This window comes from Typopeltis vanoorti, chromosome 20 (genome assembly GCF_054136105.1).
Source record: "Typopeltis vanoorti isolate ZY-2024b chromosome 20, IOZ_Tvanoo_1.0, whole genome shotgun sequence".
Classification (NCBI taxonomy): domain Eukaryota; kingdom Metazoa; phylum Arthropoda; class Arachnida; order Uropygi; family Thelyphonidae; genus Typopeltis; species Typopeltis vanoorti.
This window is the reverse complement of record NC_143568.1, coordinates 35,762,313-35,780,493: the sequence shown is the minus strand read 5'-3', so window position 1 is coordinate 35,780,493 and position 18,181 is coordinate 35,762,313. Positions and strand designations below refer to the sequence as shown.

At 34.0% G+C, this 18,181-nt stretch overlaps 1 protein-coding gene across 2 annotated transcripts in view; it reads right to left on the bottom strand.

The window, feature by feature from the left end:
• The window catches only part of LOC150095364 (syntaxin-7-like), a 275,749-nt gene that overhangs the window by 115,425 nt on the left and 142,143 nt on the right, over positions 1 to 18,181 (bottom strand). For both annotated transcript variants that reach the window (XR_016550052.1, XM_090410144.1), the window contains exon 8: positions 14,628 to 14,724. Coding sequence is in view for 1 of the 2 variants with exons in the window: in XM_090410144.1 (XP_090266270.1) it covers positions 14,628 to 14,724 (97 nt within the window). In the remaining variant the exon portion in view is untranslated. The remainder of the gene's footprint in view (positions 1 to 14,627; positions 14,725 to 18,181) is intronic.

Genomic DNA, 18,181 nt, shown 5'->3' with positions numbered 1-18,181 from the left:
CATCTTCAGTACAATTGAGCACAAAATTAAACACTAACTGACAATTCCAAAAAGCGCCACCTAAGTAGCTGGTGTAACTATTTACATATTATGTTACACCAGCTACTTAGGTGGCGCTTTTTGGAATTGTCAGTTAGTGTTTAATTTTGTGCTCAATTGTACTGAAGATGCCTGTGACACACAGGCGAAAATTATACTATTAAATAATATTTCTACGTGAGTTTTTCCGTTATTTATTATGTATAGTCTGTACACTTGAAAAGTAGAAATGATTATCTGCTCAGCCAACCACAGAGTATATGATGTTTTCAAGCATAAATATTTTTGCTCACGTGTATACTGTACACTCAGGAAAAAGCTGACACACAGCTTTTTGCTGATCCAAAGATAGGCACTGTAATCAGGATTAAGACTGACATGTCAAACTTACAGAATGATTTGAATAAGCTGAATGTGTAGACATGTGAAAAGGCTGATTAGTTTAATATTAGCAAAAAAAAATGTAAACTTATGTACGTTTGGGGTAATGAGATGGTGCATCATACTGGTAGGATTATGCTAGAAGAAACTGATCAGGATAAAAAAAAAATTGAAATTTTAGTTGATAGGATGTTGAGGTTGGAGGGCCATGTAGTAAAGATTGCAAATACAACTCAGATAATTGCTATGCTGCTGAAATGAATATTGCCATGTAAGGATAAGGAAGTTGTCTTGCCTCTTTACAAGACTTTGATATGACCTCATCTGGACTATAGCATGCAGGTGTGGTCTCCTGGTTTCTGAGGTGATACAGATATAGAAGTTTGTGGACTGCACATGCTAGCAAACAGGAGAATGGGAAGTAATATAATAGAGACTTGTTAACTTCTGAAAGGGTCACAGTCATACAAAATACCAGTAGATGGAGTTTTTCATTTTATGGATTGGTGAGAAGATGAAAAGGCATCCATGAAAGTTAAGATCAAGAACTGTGTGAGCTAGATTTTTTTTCTCTTAGAGCAGTGCATGATTGGAATTGCCTTCGGAGGTCATGAGTACAGATAGTGTATGAATAAATTCAAGAATAGGTATAAGAGCCAGTGTAGGTCATACAGGCCTCACTCAATGATTTGCTAATTACACATTTCAGTATCATCATCATCAGTTTCATCACCATATTTATATAGACATTGTAGTACATTTAAACACAACAATCTAGTTGGTGATAAAAATATGAATAATGAAAAAACTTATAACAATAGAAAAAAACTCACATAAAGAACTTCATTAATGTAGAATTTTTGCCTAAGTATCATAGGCATTGTCATTACAAGATCATAGAATGTCAATTAAACAATAACAGACGATTCTAAAAAAGCACACCTGAGTAGCTAATGTAAGATAACCAAAAATGGTCTGAGTGACAGCCGTTTCTTTCTAAATTAAATGCACTCCATTCCAGGATTCAATTCACTTTAGAAGAAGAAAATAATCAAATACAGGTAACCCTCGTATAACACGGTTTCGATAAAACACGGTCTACAAATTGTACTAACCCTCGTTCAATGTGGTACTTATACAATGAGGTTTCATTATCTACAAATTGTAGTAACCCTTTATCTTCTCATATATTTTTCACCATGCAACTTAAAAATCAAATTTTATCTTCGTTAAATTTGCATCTGCCCATATCCTGCATAATTATAAGTAGCGAATTTATATCAGGGGAAATACCCTTTAGCACATATGTACGTCAATTGTTTACTGTGTAAAGTGTTTATTGTTGAAAATTGTCTTCGTTTTCTGCCAGGAAAGCGCAAAGCATTACATACAATATGAAGTGCTTTTTTATGTAAAAATTTTATTTTTATAGTAACCGCTTACAGAGCTTTTGCGATATGGTTGAAAATGAAATTAGTGAATTAATTGATGGGGAAATAGATTTAAATTAGGAGGAACTGGTACAGTTAATAGATGAGGTCGAACTAAATGGCTGGGAAAGTTCTGCCAAAGATTCTGATTGTGATGAATCCATTAAAGAATTCAGTTTAAAGAAATTAGCAGAAGGATTAGACTTGGCAAGAAAGTTAGGAAGTTCTTTTACGGATAATTATCCCTCAAATGGAGCTCCGGAAAATTCGTGAGACAACTGGATATTTGTTTAGCTCCATATTATGAACTTAATAAAAAATTGCAACATAGTGGTAAGCAAGGTCTTATTACTGACTTCTTGATAACTAAACCAGCCGAAGTATGCAATGAGAATTATACAAATGATGTCCAAGAGATCTCAAGTGATGAAAACGTCCGGCCACTCATAAATAAAGAACATGTACGAAATTTCGTAGATGTTCTTAAGGGTGAAAGCTGTATAACTGAGAGGAGACTCCACATAGCATTTAAAGGAATGTGGAGAACTGACCAGGACTTCTGACCTAATGTCCAATCCTCACCTTCTCATGGTGCACTGTGTCGAGTATCTACCTGGATACTGAACGAACAAGGATGGTGTTGGATCGTCATTCCTGTCTTTTGATCCACCATCTTGCTTTGATGTTGTTCTTATTAAAGTTAATTGTATGATGATTACTAATCTGAATATAGGAAATTTCTATTATACTGCGCCACCCCATATTCAGATTAGTCTATGCAAAATAGTGTAATCAAAATATTAATCAACTTTAGCAGTCTTATATTTACTAATAGGCCGAATTTTACATTTAAGGTTCCTGCTAGGTCTGATCATTTTATGAACGGTGCAGTGGAAAAGAATCAGGCTAACAATAAATTGAAATCAATAAAACAAAACATTTAATGCAAGGTTATATAATATATACATAAACATACTTTGGTTACAAGATAATGCAAAATTAACTCTGTTCAACTACACATAACATTCACTTAACTTTTGGTATTAAATACAGAGCTTCAAAATCTAATTTCTCCCTAATAGGCAAAGATAGTTCTAAAGTTCTTTACCACTGAAATTCACAGCAAATATTTTAACAATTGTATTCTTTATCTATCCCTTAGTCAGAAATCACATAGCTCAGTCAAGAGATAGCTATCATGTTTGAATAAAAACTTTAGTTTACTATTACTAAAATTTTACAATTCGACGTTTCGACCTTTATGTCAAGGTCATCCTTCTGGAGCGTACAAATATACACAGGAAACAAGCTATACTACAATCATACTGGTTCGTTAAAGACACTGACTAACCGCTACCACAATTGTTGTGGTACAATGCCGTTACTGTGCTGAGTGCTCCAATTGTACTCAGTCCCTAGTTCTAGTGCTGACTCTGCCAACCAACTGCTGACCCCCTGCCCTTGTTTACTCTCACTTTCCGTTTATATATTTTCACTCTGTTCTCCCGCCAAAACTTGTTCTCACTGTCTAGCTCATATCAATTCCATCTCACATCCATAACTCACAAGCTACACGCTCGCGCCTTCTATTTTTAACTCCGACTCCATGACAACAATTAGAGCAGTACATAAGCATAAGCATTACATAACATTATACTTTTATATACAGAAACTAAATAAAAAGATATTTTTCAATTCAAATAATATAAAATTAAATATGATGAACACAAATTCTTCTACTATCAATATAGGAATAAATAAAATAATCTAAACGTTATTTTTATAGAGAGTCCTTTCCATCATTAATACATATCCTAGATTAATTAATTAAATAAAAAACTCAAAGGTAATTATATGAATAATAGTTTATAATAAGAGATTTACATTAAATAATATCTACAAATGTAGCCCTTGATATGGTGGATTATGAAGGGAGTATTAATAATTTTAATTTCTCTTCATTCAGAATCCAACAATGGGTTGGCAATTTGGGATTTAGCCGACCAAACTGTATTCTTATTGGCTTAAACCAAAATACAAAATGGAACAACATAATAAATTTCATGCCAGCTGGGACAACGCCCGGTTAAACAAGGCCCCCGTTGTTTTCGTAGGAACCAGGGCGAAAACGAAAAGTCAGCTACTGGAACAAATCTGAAAACGCACCCCAAACCCAACATCACCAGAGTTAAAGATTGGTACTATCAACATAAGAAGCCTCAATGGCAAAGAAATGGAACTAGTTGAGGAATTGGATAAGTACCAGATCGACATAATAGGGGTGACTGAAACAATAAAGACAAAAACTGGTGAGATCTTTCTGAGCAATCAATACAAAATGTTATATTCAAGCACTGACAATCAAGGAAAAGAAGGAGTAGTCATAGTATTCAACACTAAATACGAGGCTAATCTTCTGGAATGGCAGGCAATCTCAAGTAGAGTGATGTGGACAAATATCAGAATGGGGAACTGGACAATGATGGTCCCACAGAAGGTTCTACTAAGATAGAGTTGGAGGAATTTTTTGAGGCTTTAGAGAAAGCAACTGACACAAGGAAAAAGGAAAAGTTGGTCCTTGTTAGGGATCTAAATAGCAGAGTAGAAAATGATTGTCAGACATACAAAAATATTTGGGGAAAATTTGGAGAAAAGCTAATGATAATGGCAAATACATGTTGGATTTCTGCTCAGAACATGGACTGGTTATTATAACACCATGTTCCAATATAAAAATGTGCACAAATTCACATGGAGAGAAGAGGCTAGGAATAAGAAAAGTCTCATTGACTATGTTATTGTTGATAGTGATGTTTTCTCCCTGGTGCAGGACACCAGAGTGTACAGAGGATTTGAAATTGGAAGTGATCACTATTTAGTCTTGAGCAAGATAAAATTGAATTTCATATTGAAAAGAATAACATGTAAGAAAGTTTTCAAGCGAATAAAAGTTGAGCAGCTCTCAGCTGTGAACTGTAGACTAAAATACACAAAGATTATTGAAGAAAAATGAAAGAGTTTGAGAACAGGAACCAAACCTTGGAGATTCAATGGCAAGTCTTGAAGAAAACCTTGATTGATTCAGCCAGAGAGGCATGTTGTGAGGTTGTCTGTAAGGATAGAAAAATCAGAACTCCGTGGTGGACACAGGAAGTTAAAGAGGCAGTGAAGGAAAAGAAGAAAGCATATCAAAAGTTCCTGGCAAATAAGTCAGCTTGTGCTCTTAGAGAATACAGAGACAAATGCAAGAAAACTGAACACTGTGTGAAACTAGCTAAACAAAAGTCATGGAAGGATTTTGGCATGAACATAGAAAATAAATATCAAGGTGGCGGCAAAATATTCTGGAGGTTGTTGAAGAAGCTTAGAAATGGAGCAAAGAGACTGTAAAAGGAGTTAGAGATGATAAAGGTGATATGAAAATGGGAGAAAACAATATCCTTGAAGTAGGGAGTAATTACTTCGAAAATTTGCTAAATGAAACAAGCAGTGATAGCACAGTAGTAAAAAACACTCAACAGGTATACAGTCAGGAATACATATCCACACTTGAAGTAGAAAAAGGCTTGAAATGTGGAAAGGCAGCAGGAGTAGATGATATTCAACCAGAAATGCTGAAGTATGGTAGTATAAAAGTCTTACAGTGGCTGGACTGCATAGTTCAGATGGACTGGACAGATGGACGAATTCCCGATGATTGGAGTAGAGCTCTCATAGTACCCATATATAAAAAAGGAAATAAAACTGAATGTGAGAATTACAGAGGCATTTCCCTAGTGTTCCTGGTAAGGTTTATGCAAGTATACTTGAGAAACAGTTGAGAAGAATTGTGGAAGAAAAGCTTGGTGGAGAACAAGCTGGATTCAGGTCAAATTGAGGCTGAGGATCAGATCTTCACTTTATGTCAGATAGTTGAAAAATCATGGCAATATACAAAGATCTGTATTTAAGTTTTGTCGACCTGGAAAAGGCATATGACAAGGTGCCAAGAGAGAGAGAAGCTATTCAATATGCTACAGTTATATGGTATCAATGGGGCATTATATCAAGCAATATTTAGTCTTTATTTGAGTTGTAAGTAAGCAGTTGCAATTGAAGGAAGTACAGGAAGATGGTTTAATGTTAAATCAGCTCTTTGCTTTATGTGGATGAGGTTATACTTCTAAATAAATCTGCTACACGTCTGCAAGATTCTCTGCTTAAATTGAATAACTGTTGTAATAGATATGGTATGAAGGTTAGCAATACAGTTGACAATGAAAATAGGCAGAATCATTGAAATTGTCAACTGTGTTGTGAACGGAGAACCTGAGGAACAAGTAAAACATTTCAGCTACTTAGGCACGATATTTAGTGAAGATGGTAAATTAAATATGGAAATAGACAACAGAATCAGCAAAGCTGGTATAGCAGTAGGAAGTCAATTGAATAAATTCATATAGAATAAGAGAGAAATTAGTTGGAACACTAAATTAGCAGGGAATCTTGCAGACTTGTAGCAGATTTATTTAGAAGTATAACATCATCCACATAAAGCAAAGAGCTGATTTAACATTAAACCATCTTCCTGTACCTCCCTCAATTCAAAATTCAAATTCAAACCAGTCTTAACTTATGGATCTGAGAGCTGGGTCAGAAGTAAAACACTTGACCAAAGACTAGAGACAGCAGATATGAGAGCCCTGAGAAAGATTAGAGGCATGAACAGATATCATCAATGCAATATCATATTGAAAACGAGGATCTTAGGAAAGAACTTGACATTGTCAGCATCCAGGAATGCGTTAGCAGAGGTAATCTCAGGTGATATGGTCACTTAAACAGAATGGGAGAGGAAAGATTAGCAAAACAAGTGTTAACTACTGGGTTGGCAGGAAAACGACCCAGAGGAAGACCAAGATATAGGTGGATTGATACTGTAGAAAGTGCCTTAGATGATAGAAATATAAGATCTGATAATGTTGGAGTCCTGACAAGTAGAGGACTGATTTGGAGGAAAATTGTAGATAGGAAGTTAGTAATGATGCAAATTTTTCATGTAGTACTATCATATCCTGTAAACCTCTTGAAGGTACATGGCAGGAATTTGATGATGACAAAATGTTATTTTTGAAGACAGTGATGACGATTATATTATGCACTTTATTTTGCCTAAAACATTTATGCATTATGTGCAATGAAGTTATGTACAATTTATATTTTTATAATTGTATACTATGTATTTTGTTTCATAGTTTACATCTTTTCTTAACTTACATGAATTACCAGAATTAAATAAAAATACTTCTTTATTGGATATGTCATTTTTGTTTATATAATTTAAAAAAACAATTTCGGAACATAACTGCCATTCTGTGATTTTGTACTGATGATGCCATGATACTTTAAAGAAAATTCTATGTTAATAAAGTTTTTTTTACATGAGTTTTCCTCCTCCTTCCTTTTTCCCTCTTTTACCTTGTGGTGTTGAGGGTTTTCTATTCATTTAACTGCAACCATACACAAGGATAAGATGGTTAGCCCTATGCCTCCCATTGTATCCTATGTCTGTAGAAGCGTTGAGTTCTCAAGACAGGTTTGCCTGCTTGCAGGATGAAAAACCCAGGTAAACTGGGGAGAAAAACCCTGCAATCCACACCCAAGACTGGCTAACTTGGCTATGTCTGAGAAAGAAGATCCTAAGCTCCTCACATCAGCAAGAATCGAACCCAGGACATTCCTTTCCCAGGCATATGGTTGTGACGTGCATAGTTACTCGGCTAATCATGCGGACAGGAGTTTTCCTTTGTTTTTATAATTCTTTTCATTATGCCAACTCTTAGTATTTCATTACTGGGAAAAAAAAAAAAAAAAAAAAAAAAAAAAAAAAAAAAAAAAAAATTTAAAGGAATGCATATGAGAGGAGGTGAATTCCAAAAACTGTGAGTCCACAGTGCACATTAGATGATAATCTATTCCAAGAATTAGTCACAAGTGATAATTACAATTTTCATAAATAAATAAACAGAAATTTTTAAGTTCTAACTCCAACACAAAAATGCATGAAGAAAAACGTATAAAAGGATAATAGTAAATCAAAGTTCTATTGCACCATTAATTTTTAATTGCAAAAATGTCACTTTAACTGAATATTTATCAAAATTTGTTCTATTTTTAATTTCACATGAAAATGCATATAATAAAATGCTTAAGGATCAAAGCTGTATAAATGGGAGGAGAACCGACCAGGACTTCTATCTAAATGTCCATTCATACTGAACAAATAAGGTGGCACTGGAAATTTGGAATTTAGCTGACAATATTCTTATTGGCTTAAACCATAATGCAAAATGATGGTACAACATGACAGAATTTCGTGCCAGCTGGGGATTCACCTGGTTAAATAAGGCCCTGTTGTTTTTGCCAGGAACCAAGATAAACAGCGAAAAAGCAGCTACTGGAACAAATCCAAACTCAAAATCAACAGAGGTCAAGTTTGGCACCATCAACATAGGAAGCATCAATGGAAAAGAAATGGAACTGGCAGAAGAACTGGATAAGAAGCATATTAAAGTAATAGGTATTACCAAAACAGAGAAGACAAAAGAAGTGGAGCAAGTTTTCAAAGCATTACAGAAAGTAGCTGACAACAACAACAGTTAGTCCTTGTTGGAAATCTAAACAGCAGAGTAGAAAATGATACCAGACATACAAAAATGTTTTGGAAAAATTTGGAGAAAGATCAAAGCAAATAATGGTAACTCCTACTGGAGTTCTGTTGAGGACATGGACTAGTGATTATAAACAGTTCTGACATAAAAATATGTACAAATTCACATGGAGAGGGAGATGCAAGAAATAAGAATAGTCAAAACGTATAACAGAGGATTTGAAATTGGAAGTCATTACTTAGTTTTGAGAAGAATAAAATTTTCATATAGAAAAGAAGAGTGTATAAGAAAGTTTTAAAAGGAGCCAAAGTTGAGAAGCTTTCAGATATGAACAGAAGACTAAAATACACAAATATTATTCAAGAAAAAAAACGAAAGTGTGAAACCACCACCAAACCTTGGAGAAAGCATTGATTCAGCCAGAGCCTTTGGTGAGGTTGTATGCAAGGATAGAAAAATCAAAACTAAATTGTGAAGTCAAGAAGTGAAAGAGGCAGTGAAGGAAAAGATTAAAGCTTATCAAAAGTTCCTAGCAAGTAAGCAAGCTTGTGCTCTTAGAGAATAAGAGAAAAATGTAAGAAAGTGAAGAACTGTGTAGACTAGCTAAACAAAAGTTATGAAAAAACTTTAATAAGAACACAGAAAATAAATATCAGGACAGTGGCAAAATATTCTGGACGCTATTGAAAAAGTTAAAAAATGGAACAAAGAGTAATATAAAATGAATCAGAGATAATAAAGGTGATGTGAAAATTGGAGATAAAGATATTCCTAATGTGTGGAGTAATTACTTTAAACGAATGCTAAATGAAACAAGCAGTAACAGTACAGTAATAAACTCAGCACTCCTGTTGAATGTATTACTCAAAAAACACTCAACATGAATGCAATCAGGTATATATATATATATATATATATATATATACACACACACACACACACACACACACATATATATATATATATATATTGAACATCAACTTCAAACCTACACATTTGCCATGATGAGGTGGAACGCCGCATTGTGGAGTCAAAAGAAAAAGAAATCACCTTAGACCCGCTTCATATGAACAATAATCTCAGCTATAATATATATATATAAACTTTAAAGTAGAAAAAGACATCAAAAACATCAAATATGAGAAGGCAGCTGGAACAGATATCTGATCAGAAATGCTCAAATATAGAGGCATACAAGTCTTATAGTCAAAGGGTTGAATTCTAGATGATTGGTGTAGAGCTCTCCAAGTACCTTATATATATATATATATATATATATATATATATATTAAGGGAAACAAAACTGACTGAGAATTACAGAGGTATTTTTGGTAAGAGTGTTGTTGCTAAGGTTTATGCAGGTATACATGATGGCAAACTTGGAAGAAAACATCGACTGATTCAGCTAGGGAAACATCTGATGAAGTTGTCTGCAGGGATAAGAAAATAAGAACATAAGAAGTTAGAGAATCAGGCTTGTAAAAGAAGAAACATTATTAAAAGGTCCCAGCAAATAAGCCAGCAGATGATTTAAAAGAATGCAGAGAAAAAAAAAAAAATGCAAAAGAGCTAAACTTATGCATAAAAACAGTTAAAAGTAATGGGAAGACTTCAGTAAGAATATAGAAGATAAATATCAGGTGGTGGCAAAATGTTCTGGAGAGGCTAGTGAAAATGGAAGAAATGGAAGAAAGGCACCACTACAGGAATCAAAGATGATTAAGGTGACATGAAAACTGAAGGCAAGGATATCTAAGATGTCTGAAGTAATTACTTTAAAAGAATGTTAAACAAAACTAGCAGTGACAGAACAATAGATTTTAATTTAAATTTCTGGTCAAATATCATCACAACACATGATATTCAACCAGAAATGCACAAATATGGAGGTATAAAAGTTCTGCAGCGGCTACACTACAAAATTCAGGGCTTGAAGAGAAGGTCAGATTTCCAATGATTGGAGCAGAGCTCTCATAGTACCAATCTATAAAAAAAGGAAATAAAGCTGAATGTGAGAATTACTGAGGAATTTCTGTACTAAATGTTCCAGATAAGATTTATGCAAGCATATTTGAAAAGATGCTTGGAAAATTGTGGATGAGAAACTTGAAGAAGAAAACGCTAGGTTCAGGACTAACAGAAGTTGTCAAGATTGGATTAACTGAGCAATCATAGGAATATAAGAAGGATCCGTACTGGAATAAATGGGACATTACACACAGCAATAAATAATCTATACTTAGTTATGATTTAACAGTTAGAATTTATAGAAATATAGGAAAGAGGTATGATGTAAAATCAGGTGAAAGACATGTCCACAGCAGCTCCACTCATTTCAGTGTCATCCACATCATTCACTCAGCATCATTGATATGGATCACATTATAAAAGAAAGTGGCATTAAACCTGATATTAGAAATGGAGATATAAAACTTAGCTCTTTACTTTATGCAAATGAGGTTGTACTCCTAAACACATCCAGTGCAAGCTTCAGATTCTGTAACTAAACTGAATAACAGCTGTAAGAATTTGGTATGAAAATCAGCAATAAAAAGACCAAAACTACGAAAATAGGCAGAACATAAAAACTTCAGATGCATTCTCATAGAGTACCTGCAGAACAAGTCAAATATTTCAGCTATTTAGGAACAAATTTTCGTGAAGATAGCAAATGAAATTTGGAAATAGATAACAGAATAAGCAAAGCTGACATAGTGCATTTATGTGTGCGTGTGGGGGTTGGGAGAGACAGTTGAATAAATTTATATGGAATAAAAGAGAAATTAGCCAAAATACTTAACAGTATAAAAAACAGTGTTTAAATCAGTTTTAACTTATGGATCTGAGAGTTAAGTAAGAGATAAAGCACTTGATCAAAGATTAGAAACCACAAATATGAGAGTTCTGAGAAAAATGATGGAGCTGAACAGATGGCATTCATGCCGGAATCATATTAAAAAAGGAAGACATTAGAAAGAAACTTTGACATTATTAGCATTAAATAATGTGTTTGATCAGGAATAATCTATGGTGATATGGACATTTAAGCAGAATGCAAAACAGGTGTTTGATGCCAAGATGGCAAGAAATAGTCTCAGAGGGAGACCGAGGTCCAGGAGGATTGATTTGATCAGAAGTGCCTTAGAAGAACGAAAAAAGCAGATGGAAAACTAGAATTCAAATCATACAGTGAAAAACAAAATGGAATCTTAATGTTACTATCAAACAATGATATTGATTTACTTAATCTCCTACAGCAGTGTTTCTCAAAGTGTCGTACGTGTACCCCCCCCCTGGGGGGGGTATATGAAAGGTCTTCAGGGGGTACGTGGCAATTTTCGGCTATGCATCATTAACACATGGAATCATTACTAAGAAAAAAAGAATTTAAACTTATACATTTTTTAATAAATTATATATATTGAGGAGAAAAAAAAATATACATATATATTAAATTATATTACGTATGAATTCTTCTACTCAAATTGCAAGTTACTATCGCCATGACGTTCACGTCTGGACGATAGTAACTCACTCCCTGCAGTAAATAACATGCCCTCCGCAACAGCTATACTGCAGACACACAAAAAACAATTAGTTTTATTATGTCCCTGAATAAGGTACAGAGACATTTGCAGGCTATGTAATATATTTCTCAACAAATAGTGCAATTAGAGACAACTGAGATAAAAAGGGCACTAACTAATGAATCACATGTCCCGTCCCACGGAAACTGCTGTATAGACTCAAGCAAAACCATATGTTGCCAGTGCAACATATAGTTATGTTTGACACCAGCCCATTGTGAATATGTTAAACCTAAGAAATATATAGTGAATGTGTTTCAGATATTATGCAATTTGGTTGAAGAGAATTAGCATTTCAACTCAATTATTGAAAAGAGAGCCAACTCAATTGTCGGTTTGCTTTTGTCTTTGGGTCGAACGATCTTTTGTTAAAAATACTGCACCAATCATATGCATGCCTTCATAAGCTACTCTATCTCTACTGGCCTACTATTGCTGTCCATTTCACGTTCTGCTTTCACTTCTCATTAGTCATTTGTGAATGATTGTTCATTACATATCTCAAGTCTTGTAAATTCTTGGTAATTTTTGCTTGAAATAATGGGAAAGAAGATGATGTAATTTGGGTAGATGACTTTGACAATGCACACAAGGAAATCGCTCTCAAGGCCGGAAGTAGTGATGGCGAATACAATACTTCTTCATAAGAGTCGCTCATTTTCAGTTTTTTTCTGAAAACTTTAGTTTCCAAAAATTTCCACATCCTGCACTACGGTTTTGGCTTTAAGTTTGGGCGAAAAAAATGTGAGTAATATTTGAGTAAACATGGTAATTTTTTCAGCTTTCGAATTCTTAAATATGGATCATTGGTTAAAGACTGAATTTATAAAACGCACAAAAGAGCAATATAGCAGTAAGCAACAAGAAAACGTTGATATTGTATCCCTCTCATTGATGACAAATTATTTAAATTAAGTAAAAATTTATAGTATCTGTATAAATTTTATTCTATTAAAAATAAATCATTTTTTGTTTACATGTACATCTAAATTCAAATAAAATAGACATTTACTATGAAATATACTTTTTTATTTATTTATTAATTATTATTATTATTTTGATAAGGGGATACTTGGAAATAATGAAAATTTAAGAAGGGGTATACAGATATCTGAAGTTTGAGAAACACTGTCCTACAGCATTATAATTAATGATAATAGGCATCTCAAATATAGGGCGCAATCCAAATATAATCTTTACCAGCATATTACAATTTTTAGCAGCAGCCTACATTGTCAATGGTATAAAGTTAAATATAGCATTACTTAAATTAAGGGGATATTAAATCCCACATAGTTTTATAACCGAATAAGAAACTCAAAGATTGGAATCAGAGAGTTGCAACGAGTTGCCCGGTATTGTACTACGTACTAGGATCACTTGCATTGGCTAACGCTAGTGTCGCCGATACTTTATAGTTTACTATATTCGGCAAGAAACTCTCTGATTCCAATCTTTGAGTTTCTTATTCGGTTTTAAAACTATGTGGGATTTAATATCCCCTTATTTAAGTAATGTTTTCATTGCCGAAATGAAGCTTATTAGCTCTTTATACTTAAGTAACTTAATGGTTGCACCTGTTTGGAAAACTCGTTCGCAGAGTACATAAGTTCTTTTCGCTATACACTTTGGTATTAGGTCTAGCTACTCACTGATGAAGCCTCAAAAAAGGCTGAAACCGGTCTGGGTAGTGACCTCCCTCCATAATGTAATAACAGCATACATTTCCTAGGAAATGTGTTTTTACATTATGGAAAATACCTAAGAATAGCGATCTAAACTTCCCCACCTTTGCAACGAGTTGCCCGGTATTGTACTACGTACTAGGATTACTTGCATTGGCTAACGCTAGTGTCGCCGATAATAGGCATATCAAATATAGATAATGGGATCTTTATAGTTTACTATATTCGGCAAGATACTCTCTGATTCCAATCTTCGAGTTTCTTATTCGGTTTTAAAACTATGTGGGATTTAATATCCCCTTAATTTAAGTAATGTTTTCATGGCCGAAATGAAGCTTATTAGCTCTTTATACTTAAGTAACTTAATGGTTGCACCTGTTTGGAAAACTCGTTCGCAGAGTACATAAGTTCTTTTCGCTATACACTTTGGTATTAGGTCTAGCTACTCACTGATGAAGCCTCAAAAAAGGATGAAACCGGTCTGGGTAGTGACCTCCCTCCATAATGTAATAACAGCATACATTTCCTAGGAAATGTGTTTTTACATTATGGAAAATACCTAAGAATAGCGATCTAAACTTCCCCACCTTTGCAACGAGTTGCCCGGTATTGTACTACGTACTAGGATCACTTGCATTGGCTAACGCTAGTGTCGCCGATACTTTATAGTTTACTATATTCGACAAGAAACTCTGATTCCAATCTTTGAGTTTCTTATTCGGTTTTAAAACTATGTGGATTTAATATCCCCTTAATTTAAGTAATGTTTTCATTGCCGAAATGAAGCTTATTAGCTCTTTATACTTAAGTAAATATAGCATGATCAAATAACAGAAAAACAAGTTACAATTTTACCTCAAGTTGCCGTATAGCTTGTTCCCGTTCCCTCAATAGTCCAATATCTACTTCTTCTTCCATCTGTAAACTTGTCTGCATCTGGCTTTGTGTAGGACTATTTTGATGAAAATGGCGAGATAAATAAAAAAAAAGTTAATGTCTAATATAAGAAATAATATAAAGAAGAAAAATAACATAGTAGTAGCCTTCTCAAGAGTTTGCTAATATATTGCTGTTCTTATAATGCTGAGACCAAAAGCTACAAAAAGAAAAGTAATATATTAGCAGGCTCTCGGGCAGTTGACTTCCTTCAGTATAAGCTCATCTACATTTGAGTGCACCTTGTTGCTTCATTCCCCCCTGATGGAAGCACCTTTCAAGTCAATCTATATATATATATATATATATATATATATATATATTTTTTTTTTTTTTTTTTTTTTTTAATTTTGTTTATTTTTAATGCTAAAAGTACCCCTCTGGTATATCATTAATTCCTGGCACATTAGTACCAAGGGTGTGCTAAGGATTTTTTTATTCTATTTTCATTATTTTATTTATTTTCTAAAATGTCTTTTGTATTTGTGTTTATTTTAAAATTATCTGGACACCATGCTCTAGTGACCAAACATGGAACTTTTTCAAGCCACTTAGTCTATCAATAAACAGGATGGTGGTCCCACATCAGGTGATGATTCATCTCTCATCTAAAGACATTCACAGACATTCATGACCATAACAAGATTCGAATCCACAACCTACTGGTTTGAGAGCAGATACACAAACCATTCATCCAACTAGGCTATAAATATATTCAGCCTAACAGGATATTGTAATAACAGAATACCGTATCTATCTAAAAACTGCAACCCTAATTTGGCTCCCATGTAATTAGAGCAATAAGACCAGTACATTATGTCTCTAAAATGTATGTGTTTTCTAGCACTGTCTTGTTTTGTGACATGAAAACCAGGGTTTCTGGTTGAAAAATTCTGCCACCTGGTGAAAAGTCTGTATGAAAGTTCACATACTAAAAAGATTTGAACCAAGACATTCCACCAGAAAAGAAAATGACAATCTTCATGACTACACAAGAGAAGTACTCGAGTTTGGCTAAGCATGTAAAAACCTAGTACAGTAACGAGGGTATGAAGCACCTGTAGCAAGTGTCTAACTTGCACCCCCCTAACCCAAAAATGACTAAAATCTTGAAAAAATTAAATGTGATAAGTTAAATTTTACTAAATGCAATATGTTAAATACTTACTATTAACCCCATCAAAATGAGTTGCAGTGCGTTGCAGAATTTATGTGTCAAAGCAGAGTATTGCCGAAATTTAAAAATACAATATAAAATAGCGGACTTTTATATCTATTTTTTACGTTTTGCACCCCAAACCTAGCTGCGCCTCTTTCGCCACGCCCTCATTACGGCACTGTAAAAACCATTTCATGGCAAAAGTTTGCATTACCTGAATATTCTTTCATGGGCATTTTTAATGAACTGTATTGCAAAAATGCAATGTGAGAAACAAGAAGAGATCATGTTCCTCCTTCTAGGACAGTGGTTCTCAAAGGGTGCGCCCTGTGGTATTCCAGAGAAATATGTGTCGAGATATAAAAATAAATATAGTTACTTTATTATACCGCTCTTTTTGTCAACACATCATTATGTTAATTAACAGCGGTTTTTCTTGCAAAGAGAAAAAGAATATGGTTTATTCTTGTTGTGTACATTACTTATTTTAAAAGTGTTGGAAGTGGATGTTATGTGCATATTACTTATTTTCAGATAAATACGCCAAAATAAAATGGATAGATTTCTCAAAAAGAAGCGTGATATTGAAGAATCAGATTCTGGAAGTGAGCAAAAGTTAAGTGCAAGTAAGAAAGCAAAATCACAGCCTACTAGCAAATATAATGAAAGTTATTTAAACTTTGGTTTCACTTGGACCGGAAGTGAAGATCATCCTTTGCCGCTATGTTTAGTATGTGGATGTAAAATGGCAAATGAATCATTGCTTCCTAGTAAATTGAGTAAACATTTTAAAACTATACACTCTAATTCACAAGATAAATCTAAGTTTTTTCAAGAGATTGTCTGAACAGCAAACAAAAGCGGCAAATTCTTTTAAAAGTATAATGACTGTTTCTGATAAAGCTCAAATGGCTTCTTATCAGGTCTCAGAACTGATAGCAAAAAATATGAAAGATCATACTTTAGGTGAGTCACTTATTTTGCCTGCATGCAAAAAAAAAAATGGTAATGACAGTGCTAGGAAATGAAGCAGCAATGAAAATAAGCAAGATTTCTCTGTCCAACGATACAGTTCACAGGCGTATTATAGAAATGTCTTCTGATATCGAGAAAAATGTATGCAGTAATAAACTTCAGTATTCAAATTTTGCATTGCAAGTTGATGAGTCAACAGATATTACCAACAAGGTGCAACTCTTAGCATTCGTCCGTTTTATTAATGAAGATCAAATAGTAAATCAGTTTCTTTTTTGCAAAGAATTAAGTGTGTCTACAAAAGGTGAGGACGTTTTTAACATTTTGAATAGCTATCTTGATAAATGGCAGTTAACATGGAAGGCATGTGTAGGCATCTGTACAGATGGAGCCCCTTCCATGGTAGGCTGCGTTAAGGGCCTTACATCTTTTGTAAAAAAACAAAATGAGAAAGTTATCGTAACTCACTGCTGGATTGTTGGAGAAAATTTAAGAGAACTGATGGAGAAAAATTAAGAGAAGTTTTAGATCAAGTTGTTCAGATGGTAAACTTTATTAAAACAAGACCTGTCAAATCCCGTTTATTCGAAAAGCTTTGTATCGATATGGATTCACAACACAGACGGCTGCTTTTACACACTGAGGTGAGGTGACTGTCAAGGGGGAAAGTACTTACCCGTGTACACGAGCTACGACAAGAACTTGCGTTTTTTTGAAGAGATGAAACAATTACATTTTTGTAACCTCCTTCGGTGCGAATTTTGGATTGCCAGGTAACAGTATTTGGCCGATATATTTCAGCAGCTCAATATTTTGAATACTAGCATGCAAGGGAAAGAAGAAAATATTCTCACATCCACTGACAAAATGAAAGCGTTTCTGAGAAAACTACAGATTTGGAAAAGAAAAGCTGAAGGTAATTTGGAAATGATTCCATTGGTAAGTAACACTTGCATAAATGAAACACTTCCAATAATAGTTGAATATTTAACAAGTTTAGAAGAAAAATTGAGTTCTTATTTTCCATCACTTAATATTGAACAATACGATTGGATTAGAAACCCATTTATGGAAACTTCAAGTGATTTTAGTTTAACATTAACAGAAGAAGAACTGGCAGCTATATCCACTGATCGTGGATTGATGATTAAACATAAGGAATTGTCTCTTGAAGCCTTTGGATTTCTATAAAAGAAGAATATGTGTCAATATCTAAAAAAGCTTTGAACATTTTACTACAATTTACAACATCATATTTATGTGAATTAGGATTTTCTATCCTCACCACAATTAAGTGTAAAAAGAGAGGAACTCTTCAATGTATTGACGAGGAAATGAG